Below are 22,208 nucleotides of genomic sequence, written 5' to 3'. Positions count from 1 at the left end.
AAACAAGAAAAATTCAAAAAAAATAAAATAAAAATAAAAATCAAAAACTTGTTGCGACCAAACGCACACGCAAGTATACGCGGTCGTCAAGTAATAAAGTGACTAAAGTCGGATGTCGATCCCACGAGGACTTGTGATTAGCTATTAACTAAATTAGATCATCCTAATTATCTATACAAGAATTAAACCTAGAAGTATTTGATTCTAAACTAATTAAAATAAAAATAAAATAAATAATGAACTCTGAGCCAAAGGATAGCAGATTTTTATGATACCAATGTAATGAAAACGATCTAGGGTTATGGGCTATCTAACAATCCTATTGTATTCTTCTATTGAATTGACTAACTAATTTATCTAGTTTATTGGTTGACAGAGCTAATATTGCTCATAAGAATCTGTCGAGTTATTACTCGCCTATTCAAGCTAACCTAACGCCTGTATGTCTATGGAGTTAGAATCAACAAGAACGTATTTATAATTCCTGTAAATCAACCAAGCAAGGCAATTAGGTATATGTCTATCCTAACCGCGAATCCGTTCCCCGATGCCCAGGTTCAAGAACTTGCTCTATTCAATCCTATATGCAATCTAGAATTCCCACTTTCAAGTTCAATTCAAGATTCGTAGATAGTATTCAATTGGTGATCAAACAATCAAATAATTAAGTGCATGATTGAATAAATAAACCAATATTATAAACTAAGAAATCAAACTCAATATCCGAATAACAATAGTCATGAAAGAACCACAACCCTAGAACGTGAAATTTAGCTCCACATAGACATGGTAGCAAAACAACAACTCATACAAAGAAACATAAAAATTACTAAGTTTGGAGGAAGAAAGATGAAACCCGATGAATTCGGGCCTCCACGGCGGCTCTATGCTTGTGTTTTCCTCTCAAAAACGTCCTCCTTGCCTCTTGCCTCTCTCTTTCTTCCACTAAACTATGAAAACCTTCCCTTTAACCTTGGGCGAGCTTGACTTTATATAGGTTAAGTGGGTTTCCCTCCAGATTTTCAATTTTACCCTCAAGCAACGTTTCTTCGGATCGGACACGCGCGAACTACTGCGCTAAGTATTGAGTTCGCGCGTTTCTCTTGGATTCCAGGCAGAAAAGCTCGCGAACTATTGCGCGAAGTTTGGAGTTAGCGCGTTACTTAACGCACTTCTGAAGCTCGATTCCGTCCATTTTTTCGTCTCGTCCTTGCGCACACTCGACTCCTAGGGGTTGTTCTTGCTCATAAATCATTTCAATATCCTCTTGAAAGCATTATTTAGGCTCCTCATCCTGCAATGTATATATATCACAATTAGAGCCTATTTTTCATCAATTGACCATAATATGATATCGGAAAATAATCAAGCGGAAGCATAAACAATAGCTAAATATTTCGCCTATTATCACTAAGCAATGAATATTATGTGTTATTTAGCATCTCATTGATGATTGATTGTTGCTTTTCCTTCTGATAACTAACATAATTTGCTTGTCAATCTGTTGAGGGACAGTTAAATAGATCCTAAGTTGATACTACAATGCCTCTTTTGGACTGCTATACAAGCAATGTAGTAAGAGGATTCTTTGTAAATTGATTAGTTTTACGCCATCCATTTGTACTGGTATTCTTCCTTTATCCAGACTTTGGACCAATTGTGTTAGCCAGATATAGGTGAAGTTGATTAACTAAATGGTAGTCCGGTGCACAAGGCATTTCGTGTTCATGCAGAATTCGGGGTAGGGCCGCACCCAAGGAGTATGATGTCAACCTACCCTATTATAATTGTTAGTGATTGTTTCCATGGCTTGAACTCGTGGCCTCGTAACAATTTTACAGTTGCTTGTGTGAGCTTGCTCTGTTGCAGAAAATAAAGAATATAATATATTGATGATCAACTTAAAATTAGTCAATTTAAGGTTGATTTCTCAGAATATTAAATTAATGATGGAAAACATAAATAATGCTGTCTGGTGGGTAAGCTCGCCAATAATGTAAAACATGTCAATAGTTGTGTAATGAGCTTTCGTTGGACATAGACAAATAACCGATAATATTATTTTAGCACATGAATTTATGCATTTTCTAAAAAATAAACGCAGAGGTAGAGAGAAATTTATGGCGATGAAATTGGATATGTCAAAAGCTTATGACAGAGTTGAATGGATATATATATATATATATATATATATATATATATCCAAAAAATGCTTTTGCAAATGGGTTTTCATGCCAAATTTGTAGAATGAATTATGCATTGTATTTCTAGCCCTACCTATAGTTTTAATATAAATGGGGAGGTAGTTGGATCAGTTAGGCCGACTAGAGGAATACGACAAGGAGATCCGCTATCACCTTATCTATTTTTAATATGTGGAGAAGGTTTATCTACTTTATTGAAGATTTCTCAAACTCAAAATGAAATTCAAGGTCTAAAGTTAAATAGACATGGGCCGAGCTTAACTCACTTATTTTTCGCAGATGACTCTTTTATATTTTGTTCAGCTAACGCTCACAATACAGTCCATATAGCTGAGATTCTAAGAAAGTATGAGCAAAGTTCTGGGCAAGTGGTTAATTTAGATAAATCAGTTATTTTTTAGTAGAAATATAACAGCGGAGGAGAAAGTAGAGATATTTTCCTTACCTGGACAACAACAAAGAAATGAGATGGGTATGTATTTAGGATTACCCAGCTATTGTGGGACGCTCAAAGAAAAAGATGTTAGAGTTTATTAAGGATAGAGTCAAGACAAAAATAAAAGGATGGAAGAGTAAATTTTTAAGTGCGGAAAGAAGTAATGATTAAATATGTACTTGCAGCAATCCCTACCTATGCCTTGTCTTGCTTCCAACTCCCTGATGGTCTGTGCAAGGAGATTACATCTCTTTTTTCTAACTTTTGGTGGGGACAAACCGAGGATAAAAGAAAATGCATTTTGGAAAACGGGAAAGATTATGTGATTCTAAATCAAGAGGGGGCTTAGGTTTTAGGGATTTAAAGGCTTTCAATATGGCTTTGTTAGCTAAACAAGCTTGGCGTACATTGTCGTACCCGGATTCATTGTTAGCAAGAGTACTTAAAAGCAAATACTTTTCACACTCAACTTTCTTGACACTTCTACATCATCTACTGAATCATGGATCTAGCGAAGTATTTTGTGGGGAAGAGATCTATTAGTTAATGGACTAAGTTGGAGGATTTTTGATGGAAAAAATATAAATGTTTGGACTAATCCTTGGATTCCAAGAAATAATAGTTTTACTCCAAAAAGTATTCAAATGCAAAACAATTTAGATGTTAAGGTTGCCGACTTAATTGACGAAGATACGCATACCTGGAAACTTCATAAGATAAGTACGACCTTTGAACTTGAAGATGTAGATGCAATTTTGTCTATTCCAATATCCATCATATGTCTTAATGATAGATTACTATGGCATCACTCAAAATCTGAAAACTATGAAGTTAAGTCAGGCTACTATTTAATTAGCAAAGGATTGGCGGTTAAGACTATTAGGAATTCGGAAGCCCAGGCGAGTTGTCATTCTTTTCCTAAAAGCTTCTGGGATTCTTTGTGGAACTTAGAAATTAAAAATAAACTTAAATATTTTCTAAGGAAGTGTGTGATTAACTCTTTGCCCGTTAATTATACCTTAGCTAAAAGATTACAGAACCGGGATAAAACGTGTAAGATTTGTGGTCTTGAAAGTGAAGATGTAGAACATATGCTATTTAGATGTCCCCGATCTCAGCTTGTATGGAAACAAAGTCCTATTAATTTGCCTGGTATTGAAAACATAACTGACTTTTCTGTGTGGTGGTACAACTTGTTCTTAAATGATAAGCATTTTTCTGAATCTACAGAATTATTATATTTGAGTGTTAATATTATGTGGCAAATTTGGAAAGGTAGGAATGCTTGGTGCTTTAATCAGGAAATGTTAGAGCCAACTGATATTGTTTCTAAAGCTCTTTTTGAGTATGAAGAATATAAAGATCTATTAACTAGTTGCCTCGCTGCACGAACTTCAACTAGAAATGAGTTTGTGCCTAAACTAACAAATTTTCAAGATGATGTTTTATTATTTACAGATTCATGATTACAGTGTGATGATAGATATGCGAGTATTGGTGTTACGGCTTTGAATAGCCTTGAAAAACTGCTTTATGCCCATGGATCCCCAATTCAGTATGTTGGGAAAACCATGACTGCTGAAGCGATTGCCATAAGAAAGGCACTTGAATGTGCTATTACTCTTGGATGGAAAAGTGTGAAGATTTTATCTGATGCTAAAAAATGTTGTTGATATGATCCAAAAACAGGTGGCTACTTCATGGGAGATAGAAGTGTTGTGTGAAGACATTTGGAAGATATCAAGCATGTTTGATCCCGTCAAGTTTCATTATATTCCAAGGAAGTTAAATAAAGTAGCTCATAGTTTAACTAAATTTTTTTATTTCTTTGTTGAAGGACATCTTCTGGGAGAAGTTTTTCCCAACTTGAATTGTCCAGGAGCAAAGAGTACATTTATACTTTGTTGTTAATTGATGCAGTAATATGAAGTCTTTGTTTTGGAGGAAAAAAAAAAGATACAGTACGTTTTTTCTTAAACCGAAAACTGTCGGCGAATTTTCCATAAGAACTTAAATGGCTTAGGTGAAAATATTCTAAATTGAGGGGCCTAGATAGCTAACTTCCAAAAGTAAATTATGTTACTATTTGACTTACATTTTCAATGCGTTATGCATATATTATTTCTTATTCATTGTTTGGTGTGGTGTATTAAAATTATAATGCATTGCATAAATTTTAAGAAAAATAGTTGTTTACAAAAATGTCCTCCATATTCTCTAGCTTTAAAGGACTTTAAGGACAATTTTATCTTTAAACATACTAATGCATGCATTAATAGCCTTGGTATTACTAATACCATGGTTTTCTATGCATTACTAATGCATAAGATAATACCAAGTATGATGTATAACTAATACAAATATTAGTACACATGTTGAAAAAGTGTACCAAACAAGGTATTAGTAATACATAGAGCTAATGCTTGCATTATTTTTTCTAATACCTCCTACCAAACGACCCCTAAGAGTGACCTCGGTAGGAGAAAATCTAATACCCGCAAACGAAAAATAATAATTAATCAGAAACTCTTCAATTGTTGAGCAGTCAAAATTCGAGAATTTTCTTTACATGGGATTTGATTTCCGCCATAAAATGAAAGAGACAAAACATGTGTTTTTGACTATATACGTATAACTTTTTTATTTGATTCAAATAAATCCAAAAATTAAGACATACATTCGTAGTTAATTTTTCATTTATATAATATTGTAGGACAGGTTAAAGGAGGGAGGTAGAAGGCGTACACTAGGAGATTCAGGCTACTGACCCTAGTGAAGTAGAAGTTGAAGTGCTCAAATAACTGATTGAATCTCCCTTAGATCGATGAAACAACCATTCGTAATATTTTTTTTGTCTAATTGCAACTTGATTTACTTAACTAGCTATTGCGCAAATATAATTACCGGCACTTGGGACCAGACTCATGATAACGATATCATGTTTTCTGGTTATGGCTTCTCTCATGATGCTTCCCAGCCGAGAAACGGGTATGGTTATGTATGTGAATGATTCAAATATCAACTACAGTATGTCTCAGCAATGAATATTATGTGTTATTAGCATCTCATTGATGATTGTTTGTTGCTTTCTCTCGGATAACTAACACAATTTGCTTGTCAATCTGTTGGGGGATAGTTAAATATATCTCAAGTTCATACTACAATGCATCTTTTGGACTGCTATACAACCAATGTAGCTAGAGGATTCTTCGTAAATTGATTAGTTTTAAGTTAGTCGTCCATTTGTACTGGTATTCTTCCTTTATCCAGACTTTGGACCAATTATGTTCGACAAATATAGGTGAAGTTGATAGACTAAAGGGCAGCCTGTGCACAAGGCATTCTGCGTTCACGCAGGATCCGAAAAAAAACCGTACTTCAAGGGGTATGATGTAGACAACCTACCTGTTAGTTTGAGTAACCGTATGAATTACTAAAGAACTTGGTTCTTTACCGTGTTCCTTAAGCGTAAAGTAAACAAGCAATAAAATAAACACAACGATTTTTACGTGAAAATCACGCGGCTCAAAAGGTACAAAAACCACGACCTACCACGTAGGATTTTCAGCTCCAACTCCACTAAAACACTGAGCCAAAATGTATCAATTACAGGACCATAATTAAATAATCTCCAGTACTCCTGCAACTCCTATTTGATTCAAAAATTACTCTAACTTGTAAAGCAAAATACTCACTCCAATTCACTGATTGTTTTTGACACTTGATTACAATCCAATTACCTAAAACACATTCACTAGAATGACTTGGGAAGAATACAATACAAGTACTCAACACAAGTAACTAACTTATGACTCTTTAGCTGATGTGCAAAAGGATAGTTTAGAAGTCCAAAGTCAATCCTATTTAAACACGACTTGAGATCTTCTAGGAGTCCTATTCAAAGTCAGCTTCCTCTTTGATAGGACTCCTATTGTTCCAAGGATTCGACATGTTTTGGGACTTTAGTCTCTGACTGAATTATCCATATCTATTTGAGCAACGACCCTTATCACTTATAGTAGCCATCGTCCACCAAACTCGGACCTGGGTACCTTGAGATAAAGTTACTGTCTTGTATAGACGTACAAGTATCACTCAGGAGGAGCTGATTCTTTCTCCTGAGAAGCAGGTTCTTCAGAACAGGTTCTTCAGAGCAGTTAAGCAGCTACGTTGAGGACTTGGTTCTTTGAACATTTAGTCATACTTTGTTAATCATCAATGTCACACCTCCTTTTTCCGCACCCGCGAGGGGCCAAGGGAGTTTCTTCCAATTAAAAGACAATCGGAACGGGATTTATTTCTTTCTTTCAGAGTCGCCACTTGGGAGATTTAGGGTGTCCCAAGTCACCAATTTTAATCCCGAATCGAGGAAAAGAATGACTCCATATTACAGTCTGCGTATCAGAAATCTGGATAAGGAATTCTGTTAACCCGAGAGAAGGTGTTAGGCATTCCCGAGTTCCGTGGTTCTAGCACGGTCGCTCAACTGTTATATTCGGCTTGATTATCTGATTTTATACAAATATGAACTTATGTGCAAATTTTAACTTTTTACCGTTTTCATAATTGTTATTATTAAGAATGTGAACATCGCTTAAAACATGTCTTTGGACTGCGTCACATGAAATGCACCCACAATCCGGAACATGTTTTATTTGACGTTTTGGGATTTGGATTTGGGTCGCATGAAATGCACACCCAAGTTTAAGAAAGTAGATTATTAAACACGCACCTAAAGAGACTATCGTGTTATTATTTTGGGAAGGCCGTGAAATTCGCTAAACGGCCCTCCTGAATTCTAAGTAATTTTAAAACAAGTATTCACTGAGGGCCCCGCAATTTGTATTTTTATTCGGCGAGGATCATCTCATTCTTATTTATTTAAGGGCAAACTTAAGACAACTGCGATTTTCTACTTTTGCGATGGCCATAGAATTTGCTAAAATGACACTTCGGATTCTGATTTCAAAGGATTACTCCTACCAACGGTTTAAGCCCATATTTACGCAACTCCTAAGAGCATGGCACTAGACTACGTCTATTGAGCAAAATCACGTAAAAATAAATCTATAACCTAACTTCGATGTTCCCTAATAATACAAGGCTAGAAACAAAACTTAAACAAAACAAAAAAAGAGGAAAACTAGGCATAATTATGCATCTTTTGCCAGAATCCCAACCATATGCTCATATAAAACAAAACAAGTGAATAACCATATACATATGAGCAGGGAACAACTAAAAAAAAATCTACTGAAGCAAACGAGGGAAACTGCCAAACAATGCCTCAAACAAATCTGAAAAAAAAAAAACTAACCGCGAGGCAGCGTTATCCTTGAAACGCGACGAACCGTAGGCCGACCTTGACGCCTCGGAAAACAACCTCGATGTACCGGACCTCGACGAGCAAAAGCGACCTCACCGGAAAACAGAAAGATCGGACCAAGACTGTCAATGACCCGAGGGGTTGGTTGCTGCTGTTTTTTTCTTTTTGACGCAGCAACTGGTACGTGAATATGAAGCGAAAGGGGTCGTTGGCGACGAAGGCGAAGAAGTGCAGCGACAGCTGCTCGGCAACGCAACAACAGCTGCTGCCCGAACGACGAGCAACGGTAGGGTCGACGGGGCTGAACGAAGAAGAAGGTGATGACGATGGTTATGGCGTTTAGACGTAGGGTCGACGGGCAGTGACGACGCAGCAGCAACAGCTGCTGCTCGACGGATTTAATGGAGGATCACCGGAAAATTGTTTGAATGGAGCTAGGAGGAGGAGGAGTGGTCGTGTGGGCAGCGACGACGAAGAAACGCAGCAGCAGCTGCTTGTGAAAGACTAAACAGCAATGGCAGAGAAGGTGGAGTTCAGTGGTTCAGGCGTCGGGGGGGGGGGGGGAAAGCTGGTCGACGATGGTTGCTGGGTTTTGCTCGCTCAGCAGGTGGTTTTGGGGTGGGGTTTTGTTAGGGTTTTCGGTTTTCTTACGATCAACAGTGCACGTTTTTTTCCTCCAAAAATCTGTCCGTTCCCTCCTAATGAAGAAGAAGGTGAATCCTTCTTTCACTTCTGTTTTCAGACCCCTCCCTCGTTCCTTTTTCCCTCCTTCTTTTCAAATCCCTCCCCCCTTTTTAAATCTATCTGTGTGCTTTTGTAGCTTTTGCCAAGGAAATGGACCCCCATGCGTGGTGGGGTTCAAGACTTGTGTCCCCCACGCGTGGTGGGGTTCCCCGTGTACGGTGTTCCGTCCGCGTTCCCCACGCGCGTCCCCCATGTGTGGTGGACTCGGATTATTATGGGCTAGGTCCGAAAATTAGGCCTAAAAACGGGTAGTTTGAACCCGAATATTATTCTTTTGTCCGGACCCGAGAATAAGAACACGACATTGCTCAACTAATCCTATGTAAGCAAAACAACTACCAAAATAAGACTAATATTTAAAACAAAACTATATCTTTTTTAATATTTTTTCAAGATTAAAATAGCTACAAAATATTAATAAAACTTTTTTTGTAATTTTCGTTTTTTAATATAAAGATAAAAAATAAAGTAATGTTTTTTTTGTATTTTTTCAGAATTAAAATGACTACAAAACATTAATAGAACTATATTTTTTGTAATTTTCGAATTTTTATAAAGTACCAAAATAAAGTACAATTTTTGTATTTTTTTTTCAAGTTTATGAGAAATACATAAACTAAAATTTATATATATATTTTTGTAATTTTTCTTTTACGACGAAATAAAGTAAAAATAGTTAAAATGGCTATATTAGACCCAATTTCAAATATTCACGCTAAAAATATGAAAATTCTCGGGGAGGGTCAAAAATCACATGTCTACAGCTGCCCCTCTTTAACTGGAAACACGAAGAGTTTTCCGACAAAGAACGACTAGACATGTTTTTGACCCGACCATTATTTGGAGGGACTACACTAAGGAAAGGAAAGGGATGTGACCGAGCCTTGGAATCTGAGCTGCCTACATATCCTTGGTTATACAGGAATCAAGCCACGTGTAGTTCGGAAATGAGAGAGATGGTAGAGTGTACCGATATGAAGAGCCGAATGAGGTGCCGTTCCGTTGAGGTTCCGGTCCGCGGTCCTGTCATTACATCAAAAATGAAAACTGAAAAAGACTAACTAAACCTATCAGCTGCTAGTTACAAGGATTCCTATCTATAAGTCTTCTGAAACTTGATCTTGAGTCTTGAATGGTGCTTTATACAGACTTTGGATTAGAACATTGACACTTGCTAGTTGTAGGTGCTAGTTCTTGAGCAGACCACATCTATTCTCCACTTCCGTACTTTGGATTCATTTTTTCTTTTTTTTTTTTTGTTTTTTTTGTGACCAGCTTTTGTTGACCATCTCAGACTGTTGACTCGCACTCTTGAGGCGAGCTTCTGCTATTTATAACTTGGTCGAATGCTGGGGATTTTTGTTGTAGCCTTCTGCTTCCCGGTGTTGGGGATTTTTATTATTTCCTACTGGGGAATCCTGTTGTAACCTTCTACCTTCCGGTGGGGTTACTGATTTCCAAAATCTGCATTATAAGACTAAAAAGTATTCCTCTTGTTATACAGGTGGGCGCCTGAAATATGAAATGTAAAGACTGAAAAGTATTCCTCTCGTTATACAGGTGGGCGCCTGGCATGAAGTGTAAACTCTAAAAAGTATTCCTCTCGTTGTACAGGTGGGCGCCTGTTTAAACTAAGACTGAAAAGTATTCCTCTCATTATACAGGTGGGCGCCTATTTAAACTAAGACATGAAAATATTCCTCTCGTTATACAGGTGGGCGCCTATTTAGACTAAGACATGAAAATTATTCCTCTCATTATACAGGTGGGCGCCTATTTAAACTAAGACATGAAAATATTCCTCTCATTATACAGGTGGGCGCCTATTTAAACTAAGACTGAAAAGTATTCCTCTTATTATACGGGTGGGTGCCTATTTAAACTAAGACTGAAAATTATTCCTCTCGTTATACAGGTGGGCGCCTATTTAAACTAAGACTGAAAATATTCCTCTCGTTATACAGGTGGGCGCCTATTTAAACTAAGACATGAAAATATTCCTCTCGTTATACAGGTGGGCGCCTATTTAAACTAAGACATGAAAAGTATTCCCTTGTTATACAGGTGGGCGCCTAGTAGTAAAGACATGAAATGTATTCCCTTGTTATACAGGTGGGCGCCTAGTGGTAAAGACATGAAATGTATTCCCTTGTTATACAGGTGGGCGCCTAGTGGTAAAGACATGAAATGTATTCCCTTGTTATACAGGTGGGCGCCTAGTGGTAAAGACATGAAATGTATTCCCTTGTTATACAGGTGGGCGCCTAGTGGTAAGGACATGAAATGTATTCCCTTGTTATACAGGTGGGCGCCTAGTGGTAAGGACATGAAATGTATTCCCTTGTTATACAGGTGGGCGCCTAGTGGTAAGGACATGAAATGTATTCCCTTGTTATACAGGTGGGCGCCTAGTGGTAAAGACATGAAATGTATTCCCTTGTTATACAGGTGGGCGCCTAGTGGTAAAGACATGAAATGTATTCCCTTGTTATACAGGTGGGCGCCTAGTGGTAAAGACATGAAATGTATTCCCTTGTTATACAGGTGGGCGCCTAGTGGTAAAGACATGAAATGTATTCCCTTGTTATACAGGTGGGTGCCTAGTGGTACAGACATAAAATGTATTCCCTTGTTATACAGGTGGGCGCATAGTGGTAAAGACATGAAATGTATTCCCTTGTTATACAGGTGGGCGCCTAGTGGTAAGGACATGAAATGTATTCCCTTGTTATACAGGTGGGCGCCTAGTGGTAAGGACATGAAATGTATTCCCTTGTTATACAGGTGGGCGCCTAGTGGTAAAGACATGAAATGTATTCCCTTGTTATACAGGTGGGCGCCTAGTAGTAAAGACATGAAATGTATTCCCTTGTTATACAGGTGGGCGCCTAGTGGTAAAGACATGAAATGTATTCCCTTGTTATACAGGTGGGCGCCTAGTGGTAAAGACATGAAATGTATTCCCTTGTTATACAGGTGGGTGCCTAGTGGTACAGACATGAAATGTATTCCCTTGTTATACAGGTGGGCTCCTAGTGGTAAAGACATGATATGTATTCCCTTGTTATACAGGTGGGCGCCTAGTGGTAAAGACATGAAATGTATTCCCTTGTTATACAGGTGGGCGCCTAGTGGTAAAGACATGAAATGTATTCCCTTGTTATACAGGTGGGCGCCTAGAATATGAAATGAACAGACAAAAAGTATTCCTCTCGTTATTCAGGTGGGCGCCTAGTCTTCAACAACAACTTTGAAAATAAAATCCTATTTGAGGGCGGATGAACCCGACATATCCTATTCGAGGGCGGATGAACCCAGCATATCCTGTTCGAGGGCGGATGAACCCAGCATATCCTGTTGGAGGGCGGATGAACCCGACATATCCTGTTGGAGGGCGGATGAACCCGACATATCCTGTTGGAGGGCGGATGAACCCGACATATCCTGTTGGAGGGCGGATGAACCCGACATATCCTATTCGAGGGCGGATGAACCCGACATATCCTGTTCGAGGGCGGATGAACCCGACATATCCTGTTCGAGGGCGGATGAACCCGACATATCCTGTTCGAGGGCGGATGAACCCGACATATCCTGTTCGAGGGCGGATGAACCCGACATATCCTGTTCGAGGGCGGATGAACCCGACATATCCTGTTCGAGGGCGGATGAACCCGACATATCCTGTTCGAGGGCGGATGAACCCGACATATCCTGTTCGAGGGCGGATGAACCCGACATATCCTGTTCGAGGGCGGATGAACCCGACATATCCTGTTCGAGGGCGGATGAACCCGACATATCCTGTTCGAGGGCGGATGAACCCGACATATCCTGTTCGAGGGCGGATGAACCCGACATATCCTGTTCGAGGGCGGATGAACCCGACATATCCTGTTCGAGGGCGGATGAACCCGACATATCCTGTTCGAGGGCGGATGAACCCGACATATCCTGTTCGAGGGCGGATGAACCCGACATATCCTGTTCGAGGGCGGATGAACCCGACATATCCTGTTCGAGGGCGGATGAACCCGACATATCCTGTTCGAGGGCGGATGAACCCGACATATCCTGTTCGAGGGCGGATGAACCCGACATATCCTGTTCGAGGGCGGATGAACCCGACATATCCTGTTCGAGGGCGGATGAACCCGACATATCCTGTTCGAGGGCGGATGAACCCGACATATCCTGTTCGAGGGCGGATGAACCCGACATATCCTGTTCGAGGGCGGATGAACCCGACATATCCTGTTCGAGGGCGGATGAACCCGACATATCCTGTTCGAGGGCGGATGAACCCGACATATCCTGTTCGAGGGCGGATGAACCCGACATATCCTGTTCGAGGGCGGATGAACCCGACATATCCTGTTCGAGGGCGGATGAACCCGACATATCCTGTTCGAGGGCGGATGAACCCGACATATCCTGTTCGAGGGCGGATGAACCCGACATATCCTGTTCGAGGGCGGATGAACCCGACATATCCTGTTCGAGGGCGGATGAACCCGACATATCCTGTTCGAGGGCGGATGAACCCGACATATCCTGTTCGAGGGCGGATGAACCCGACATATCCTGTTCGAGGGCGGATGAACCCGACATATCCTGTTCGAGGGCGGATGAAGCTTGGGATGAATTTTCTCTTTCTACCTTCCCCATTATAGGTTGTCCGACCTTCTTGAAATTTGGTCGAAAAATCCATCGAAGATGCTTCTACATCTCGATGATCCGCTGGGGATAACTCTGCTGAAGATAACTCTGCTGAGTAAATATGTTATCTTACTCCTTCCAGAACTACTTCCTTTTGGGTGGGATGTTTCATTCCTCTGCAAACTACTTCCCCTTTTATTTTTTATTTTTTTTATTATTATACTTCCCTTTTTTTTTATATATATTTTTTATTATTATTTATTATTATTGTTAGCTTCTTCCTTTGAAGACTAACTCCCTTAAGACTCGTTTTGCCTTTCCCCGAAAGGAACCGCTTAGGATACCGATTCTCACCAAACTTGTGTTGGACTCCTCGAAACTGCTGGGGATAACACTGTTGGGAAATTATTTACTTACCTATTGGGGGTAAAATGTTATCAGCTGGGAATGAGGCTGGCCTCTTGCTTTTTCTGAGCTCAAGTTTCATCCCTTTGCTGGGGAACAACTTCCTTCATTGAAACTTATTATGTTGGGGGCAACACTGGTTCTAAGACCACTTCCCTCGAGACTGGCGTTATCTTTATTCTTCCCCGAATGGGTACCTGACTTCCAGAAAATTTTCTAAATGGAAGGAAAATTTTCTGCCCCAGTTTGATAATATCCCTTGTGCATGCATTTCTGGCATCAATGCCATTTCCTTTACCTGTTTTAAATCAAACAAAATTTGTTAGTTTAAAACATGGTGGTTGGTTGTGATACTCCTACTGGGATGGTTTTCCCTTTCTTCTTCCTTGCTCTGCGCTCCACTACTTGTTGGGGATGATATTATTTGCTGGGGATAATCCCTTTCTGCTGGGGATATCCCTCTTGTTTTGTGGCATAGCTCGGAAACTGGCATTTCCCCGACCTTTTAGTCTAGTATGAATTTCCCAAATCATGCTCACTGCTCTCCTTGCTTTGTTCACGGGCCTTGGCCTTGAGGTTTATAACCTTTGATTTCGGCAAGGGTATCCCTCTGGACACTCGTCAATCCTTTGGTTAATTCCCTTTTGCTGGGGATATCTTTATTGATACTGGCCTCGCGCTTGTTCCTTACTGACTTAGACCATTTGGATGTTCTAATCGGATTCGGTCTTGCATAATTAGAAAGTTGATGGAAGATTATGAAGTCATTTCTCACTTGTTCTGACCGAACAGACTCTATTGGGGAATTTTTTCTATGAAAGGAAAAAGATAAAAGGGAACGGACTAAAAGGACAAAGGGACAAGATGACTCTTTAACAAAAGAAACTATAAAAACCTATCAAATGCAGATACCGACTCTAATGGTCATGACATGCATATGTGGCCTATCCTCCGCTGTCAATCATCTTTCAAGATCTTCAATTGGCAATTCCCCATCCGATTCTCAATCTTATTCGACTTGTAGTGCCCAAAAGGTTTTCACTATCAAGTCTCTCTCATTTTTTTTCTCTCATCTTTCATCGCCTTATGGTGCCTGTGAAGGTTTTCACCGATAAGACTCTCTCATTTGTATCACTTTCCAGCTGGGGATTTGGAGTGTTGCCGACATGACTCTTTCTGTTGGAGATTAGAGTCCTTTCTGCTGTGGAACAGAATGTTATGTTCGCCGGTAAGACTCTTCATTTGTCTGACTTGGCATCTTTTGAAGACTGATCAGAAGGTCTTTCTTTGGACCGTAATGTGGGTTTTGGATAGGGCTAGAAAGAAAGGGTATTAAAGGCTCAAAAGTGCATCGATTCTGGGTTATTAATTACAACTTTCGGAACCAGATTTATTTACAACGAACGCAACCTCTGCCCCAGTTTCTTGCTTGGGGATATCTTAATTGATTTTTTTTTCATTTTTTCAAAACTATGACCGAGCCGTGAAGCGCCTACGTATCCTCTTTGAGGAATCAGGTTAAACGTAGTTCCCAACTCCTCTGTTTTCATTTGACTTTCCTTTGTTTTTTTATCATTTCTCTTTTCTTTATTTTCTTTTTTTTCCCGCCTTTTCTCGTTTTGTTGTTTTCTTTATTTCTCTTTTTTTTCCTTCGTTGCTACTGATTCCGAACGAGGGGTATGAAAGAAAATAAATAAGGCTCAAAAGGGGTAGCGAAGGATAAAGTGTTTAGGTAGCAGAACAAAATGCCTTCGTCATTCCAGTCTTCAAGACATTCCAAGTGCAAACAACATAATTAAACAATAGATTTATAGTCTCTTCCGATGGTGCTGGACTTGACAATTATGTTAAACATTTGCTTTTTCCTTTGTCATTTCTAAAGCACCTTTGGGCGACACTCTCATTATCATGAATGACCCTCTTGCCAATTTGGCGAATCTTGCTTTTAACGGTTTTATTTGTGTTTTCCTTGCCCTAGTTCCACATGACTCGGGATCCAAATAGTCTCAAACCGTTCTTATTTCCTTTAAATGCTTTGATCACCTTCCCAGGGTTTTATGATTAACTTTTAAGATTAGGCCCAAACTGGGTGCGCATGTCATGTCCCTAGAATCGGCATTGAACGAAATGATAAAAGGACTAAACAAAAAGACGACTGGAAATAACAAAAGACCGGCTTTGTATTAGACTATCAACGAAATGGTTTGAATAATAAAACAAACAAAACAACCAGAATAAAATCCTAACACAAACTGGACAAAATTTAAAACAAACTGCTATGACAAAATGGAAAGATAAGAAGGTTTGACACAGGACAAAATCCAAATTACAACCTTAATAATCCGGACAACAGAAATGACAACAAAATAAGCCACCAAATGCTTCTTTCTTGGTAACCAAGGAACAGAGCATCCTCCCACTCTAGCGAAACTGACATCTTAGCCACTGAGCTTTGCATCAGTATTGCCAGACCATTGCCAACTTCAATATCATCACCCTTAGTCAACAAGTTCCCAATAGGACTCGAATGCTTCTGTCATAACGTCTGATCCCCGCAAAGCGTGCCTTTGGATCTTGTATTTCCGGCTTACCACAAACCAACCACCTTCTTTCTTTGTGATTCAAAACAAAACAGTTAGAATGGACTCAGTCGGTCCTCATTATTGACAACATCTTTTTTTTTCTTTTTCTTTTTTTTTCGATTTTTTTTCATTCATTTTTTCCTTTTTTCATTTCTTTTTTTTTCTTTTTCTTTTTCATTCTTTTTTTTCATTCTCTTTTTTCATTTTTTTTGCTTTTCTTTTTGTTGTGGTCGAATCTTATGGAGATTGCCTACGTATCATGACCCCGCATGAATCAGACCTTGCGTAGTTCGAACCAATAAAAGATAAACAATAATAAACACACATTTTTTTTGGGAATTTCCAACTTTCAAATTAAAACAAACTTGCTTGCAAAAGTTTAAAAACTAACCATACTAACAGACTTTTGACAAGAGACAACAAACGGCCTCGAAAATCAAATAACTCGCATACTCTACTCAAAGAATTACAAACTCAAAAGCAAACGGCTAGTTCCTTTCCACGTTTTCCAAATGCAACCAGACGGTTATTTTTTGCAAATGTGGCCCCTTCCAAATCTCACATGAATTTTGAGGCCAGGGAGGATTATTTTGACACTTTACAAACTTGTCCGTTCTTTTACGAAAATAGCCTTTCGACAACTGAAAGATATTCTAAGGCTTATTTCGGCAAGAACGGTTTAAGACGCGGCCGAATATGGCTTGGCTTATCATGACAAAATTCAAACGGTATTCACCTGACCGCTGACTCTTTGTTTTTTTTTCTTCTTTTCAAACTACGAAAGAAACTGGTGTTGCAAACACGGCCCTTCAGCGCCTCGGGGATGAAGATTTATAAGGCTGTGTGGGTCAACTAGACCAAAAATCCTAAACATGACCCAAAAGGTGGCTGTTTATGCAAAGTCAGCCTTCCGGCGTCCCTTTCGGGAACATTCGGCTATTTATGACAAAACAACATCACCCGACTTATTTATGACTCTTTTTATCGTTTTTCGAATTAGAAAAGTCAATATTGCAAACACGGCCTTTCAACGCCTCGGGGACAAAGATTTTTAAGGCTGTGTGGGTCAACTGGCCCAAATCTTAAAAAATGACCTGAAGGTGGCTATTTATGCAAAGTCAGCCTTCCGGCGTCCCTGTCGGGAATATTCGGCTATGTTTTGACAAAACAGCGTCACCCGACTTCTTTATGACAAAAATCAAATTTGACATATTATTTGTCAAATTTCGGCAGAGTTTCAACACTACTTGGATATTGATTTTTTTTCTAAAAATAAATAGTTATATCTCTACACTGTTATTTTCTCCTCTTTTTTCACGATTTTTTTTAATCTGTGGAAAATGATGAAAACATACAAAATCTTTTGAATTTTCATGCTTTTTTTTTATGTATTTTTTTATATTTATTATTATTTTTCAAAAATGTGGCATGGAAAACATAAGGATTTCCAAGACATCTTGTATTTCGCAAATGTTCCCCATGTGCATTTTCCCAAAAATGAAGCGTGGGGGACATAGGGAATTCCAAGACTTCTTGGATTCCACAAATGTTCCCCATGTGGTTTTCCCAAAAATGAAGCATGGGGGACATATGGAATACCAAGGCTTCTTGAATTCCACAATGTTCCCCATGTGCTTAATTAACATAATAGCATGCTTATCTAAAAAATCGTGCAACTTTCTTATTTAACGTGATCAGCATGATAAGGAGTGTCATTTGTCCGCAAATATCATTGGTCCGCCAAATGACCCATTCACCCTTGAATAAATACAACATGTAGCACATAGGATGCCAAAAGATGGTCTATTATTTTCAGGTTGCTTGTCCTAGACGGACCCAACCCCTGTGTTGAGTCCCCTAAGTCAAATGCACATGATGCAAATAAACGTTCCTACTAGGGATCCGGCATGAAGCTGAGTTATTCTAGGTTCAAAACCTGGGTGTTTTTTCTAGACCTGGCTTACCCGAGCGGACAGCTCGAGCCGAGGGGGGCAGCGTACCGGGAATACAGAAGCTTCACCGGCTTAGTAACTTATCCGAACCTCGTTCTAAATTGGGATTTGACACTACACAGAAAAGAAGTCGTACGAAGTACGCCCTTCTTCATGATTTAGAAGACTCATAAGGATAGGGGTTTCAGCACAGTTTATATACAGTTCACGTAATATCAAAGCGGTAAAAGCAGCATTTAGCACATCAGGCTCAAACATGTAAAAATCAGATAAAACCAAATATAACAATTTATCTAAGCTCGAATTTCTAACCCTGAACCAGTGGTTCTGGGTCTTGTCCCCAGCAGAGTCGCCAGAGCTGTCACACCTCCTTTTTCCGCACCCGCGAGGGGCCAAGGGAGTTTCTTCCAATTAAAGGACAATCGGAACGGGATTTATTTATTTCTTTCAGAGTCGCCACTTGGGAGATTTAGGGTGTCCCAAGTGTCACACCTCCTTTTTCCGCGCCCGGGGGGCGCAGGGGGAGTTTTTTCCAATTAAAGGACAATCGAAACGGGATTGGTTTAATTATTTCAGAGTCGCCACTTGGGAGATTTAGGGTGTCCCAAGTCACCAATTTTAATCCCGAATCGAGGAAAAGAATGACTCTATATTACAGTCTGCGTACCAGAAATCCGGATAAGGAATCCTGTTAACCCGGGAGAAGGTGTTAGGCATTCCCGAGTTCCGTGGTTCTAGCACGGTCGCTCAACTGTTATATTCGGCTTATTTATCTGATTTTTAATACAATTATGAACCATGTGCAAATTTTATCTTTTAACCGCTTTATTAATTATTATTATTACAAGAATGTGAACATCGCTTAAAATATATCTTTGGACTGTGTCACATGAAATGCACCCACAATCCGAAACATATTTTATTTGATGTTTTAGGATTTGGATTTGGGTCGCATGAAATGCACATCCGAGTTTAGGAAAATTAAAATTAAATTATTAAAGACGCGCCTAAAGCGACTATCGCGTTATTATTTTGCGGAGGCCGTGAAATTCGCTAATCGACCCTCCTGAATTCCAAGTAATTTTAAACAAGTATTTACTGAGGGCCCCGCAATTTGTATTTTTTATTCGGCGAGGCTCATCTCATTCTTATTTTTTTAAAGAATTAGCAACGTCATGGAAATGCATCCCGGGCCACGCCACAATCAATGCGCCCGTGACTAGAGACATATTTCGACTCCGTTGAGATTTGGATTTGGGTCACATAAATGTGCACCCGAGTTTAGGGAGATAACATTATTAAAGGCGCGCCTAAAGCAACTAGCGCATTATTATTTTGGGTAGGGCCGTGAAATTTGCTAAACGACCCATCCCGGAATCTAAGTATTTAATACATATATTCTGTGAGGGCCCCGCAATTTGTCCCTTTTATTTGGCGAGGCTCGTCTCATTTTATTTTTTTTATTATTATTATTTTTTATTATTTTTTTTTTATTTTTTATATTTTTAAAGGGATGCCATTTTTACGTCTTTAACCATACTAAACCTTACAGCTTCTTTACAAATACAATCTCATAACTTGTCAAGATTTAATAAAAGAAGTTTAAGCGAATGAGTGTTTCAGGCGTAGTAACAACAGGTACTAATACTAATTTTGTCCAAATAAACTAAGACAATGAAGGGCCGAGCGAATCGACGTCAAACTGTGTCTTAGGACTACTAATACAACTAAATCAAATGACATCAAGTAAACAATAATAACATAACGCAAAATGAGCAAAAATGCATACGATGAAAACATAAGCAGAAAATTATCATACCAATTTCTATATTGCATTTTTTGAACATTCCGTAACATTTCCTCGTCTAATGCTTGAAGTTTACTAACCTGGACAGACAGAGACAGATAGAGCCATGGACCAAACCTCAACATCGACTTCAACGAATAACCGCGACCGGGAAACCATAGAAAAGGTTATCAAAGCTCGGACGGAATAGCTCGCGCCAGAAACTCGAACACGAACGGACTAACAATGAGTCATGGCTACAACTGACTTTTCCAGGCGGTCATTTGGGCGTGGGGGAGCTGAACGGAACAGCAGCGAGGGCCGGATTCAATGGAGGATCGTCGGACTAGTTTTTTTTTGGTTACGACGAAGGAGAAGAAATGGCCATGGGCTGGTGGTTTGGATGTAGCGTCGACGGGCAGTGATGAACACGAACAACAGCAGCAGTGGCTGCTGCTCGAATAGCGCAACAATGGTGACAGCAGTAGGGTCGACGAGCAGTAGAGCTTGTTGGCTGGGGAGGATAGGTTGTTTGACGATGAGGGAGTGAAGCTGGGGGCAGTGACGACGAAAGCGAAGCAGCAGTACTCGCCGGATTTAATGGAGGAAGGAAGCGATGGTCGTTCGGACGTGAGGGAGTGGCGTCGCGACTGGTTTTTGGGTTGCGACGGGTGTGATGGAGCTGGGCGTCGTTGGTGGTCGACGAAGGGAGTTTGGACAGGAGGATGGTCGACTGCTGGTGGGTCGTTGACGGAGGTGGTGGTTGTGATGGGATGGTGGTTTTTGGACGACGGGAAGGGTCTGTTTTTGTTCCTAGGGTTTTCGGTCTTCTCCACCTTTGGAGAAGATGAGTGAGCAGTACTTTTTCCTCCAAAAATTCAAAAGTCCCCTCTCTTTTCCATTTTTCTGTCCGTGTATATTAGCCCATTTGTCCAGAAAAATGAGCCCCACGCGTGGTGGGGTTCGAGACTTATGTCCCCCACGCGTGGTGGGGTTCCCCATGTGTCCTGGACACGGTTTATTACGGGCTAGGTCCGAAAATTAGGCCTAAAACCGGGTAGTTTAAACCCGAATATTATTCTTTTGCTCGGACCCGAGAAATAGGAACACGTTGCTTAACTAGTCCTATGTAAGCAAAATAACTACCAAAAATAAGACTAGTATTTAAACAAAACTATATTTTTTTTAAATATTTTCAAGGTTTAAAATAGCTACAAAATATTAATAAAACTATTTTTTTTGTAATTTTCGTTTTAAATATTAAGATAAAATATGAGGTAATATTTTTTGTATTTTTCAAAGTTAAAATGACTATAAAACCTTAATAGAACTATGTTTTATTTATTTATTTTTTGTAATTTTCGAAATTATATTAAGTACAAAAATAAAGTGCAATTTTTGTATTTTTCAAGTTTATGAGAGATACATAAACTAAAATTTATATATATATTTTTTGAAATTTCTTTTTTCTTTGAAATAAAGTAAAAATAGTTAAAATAGCTATTCTAGACCCAATTTCACATATTCACACTAAAAATGTGAAAATTCTCGGGGAGGGTCAAAAATCACGTGCTTACAGCTGCCCCTCTTTGACTGGAAACACGAAGAGTTTTCCGACAAAGAACGACTAGCCGTGTTTTTGACCCGACCATTACTTGGACGGACTACACTTCAGGAAAGGGAGGGAATGTGACCGAGCCCTGGTATCTGAGCTGCCTACATATCCTTGGTTATACAGGAATCAGGCCACGTGTAGTTCGGGAATGAGAGAGATAGTGAAGTGTACCGAGGTGAAGAGCCGATCGAGGTGCCGTTCCGTTGAGGTTCCGGTCCGCGGTCCTGTCATTACAACAAAAATGAAAACTGAAAAAGACTAACTAAGCCTATCAGCTACTAGTTACAAGGATTCCTATCTCTTAAGTCTTCTGAAACTTGGTCTTGAGTCTTGAATGGTGCTTCATACAGACTTTGGATCTGAACCTTGACACTTGCTAGTTGTAGGCGCTAGTTCCTGAGCAGATCTCATCTGTTCTCCACTTCCGTATTTTGGGCTCTTCTCTTTCTTCTCTTTTTTTCTTCTTTTTTTTTGTTTTTTTTGTTTTTGTTTTTGTGAC

General features: G+C 39.5%; 1 protein-coding gene across 1 annotated transcript in view; it reads left to right on the top strand.

Annotated features, from left to right (window-relative positions):
- Positions 1 to 3,284: 3,284 nt before the first annotated feature.
- Positions 3,285 to 22,208, top strand: part of LOC142162013 (uncharacterized) — a 50,052-nt gene continuing 31,128 nt past the window's right edge. Inside the window, exons 1-4 of the mRNA XM_075218309.1 lie at positions 3,285 to 4,052; positions 4,113 to 4,277; positions 4,330 to 4,388; positions 4,478 to 4,559. Coding sequence (XP_075074410.1) covers positions 3,285 to 4,052; positions 4,113 to 4,277; positions 4,330 to 4,388; positions 4,478 to 4,559 — 1,074 coding nt within the window. The remainder of the gene's footprint in view (positions 4,053 to 4,112; positions 4,278 to 4,329; positions 4,389 to 4,477; positions 4,560 to 22,208) is intronic.

The sequence above is a fragment of the Nicotiana tabacum genome, chromosome 7, assembly GCF_000715075.1.
Source record: "Nicotiana tabacum cultivar K326 chromosome 7, ASM71507v2, whole genome shotgun sequence".
NCBI classification, from domain to species: domain Eukaryota; kingdom Viridiplantae; phylum Streptophyta; class Magnoliopsida; order Solanales; family Solanaceae; genus Nicotiana; species Nicotiana tabacum.
Note: the sequence above shows the minus strand (reverse complement) of the source record. Positions and strands in the feature narration are given on the sequence as shown.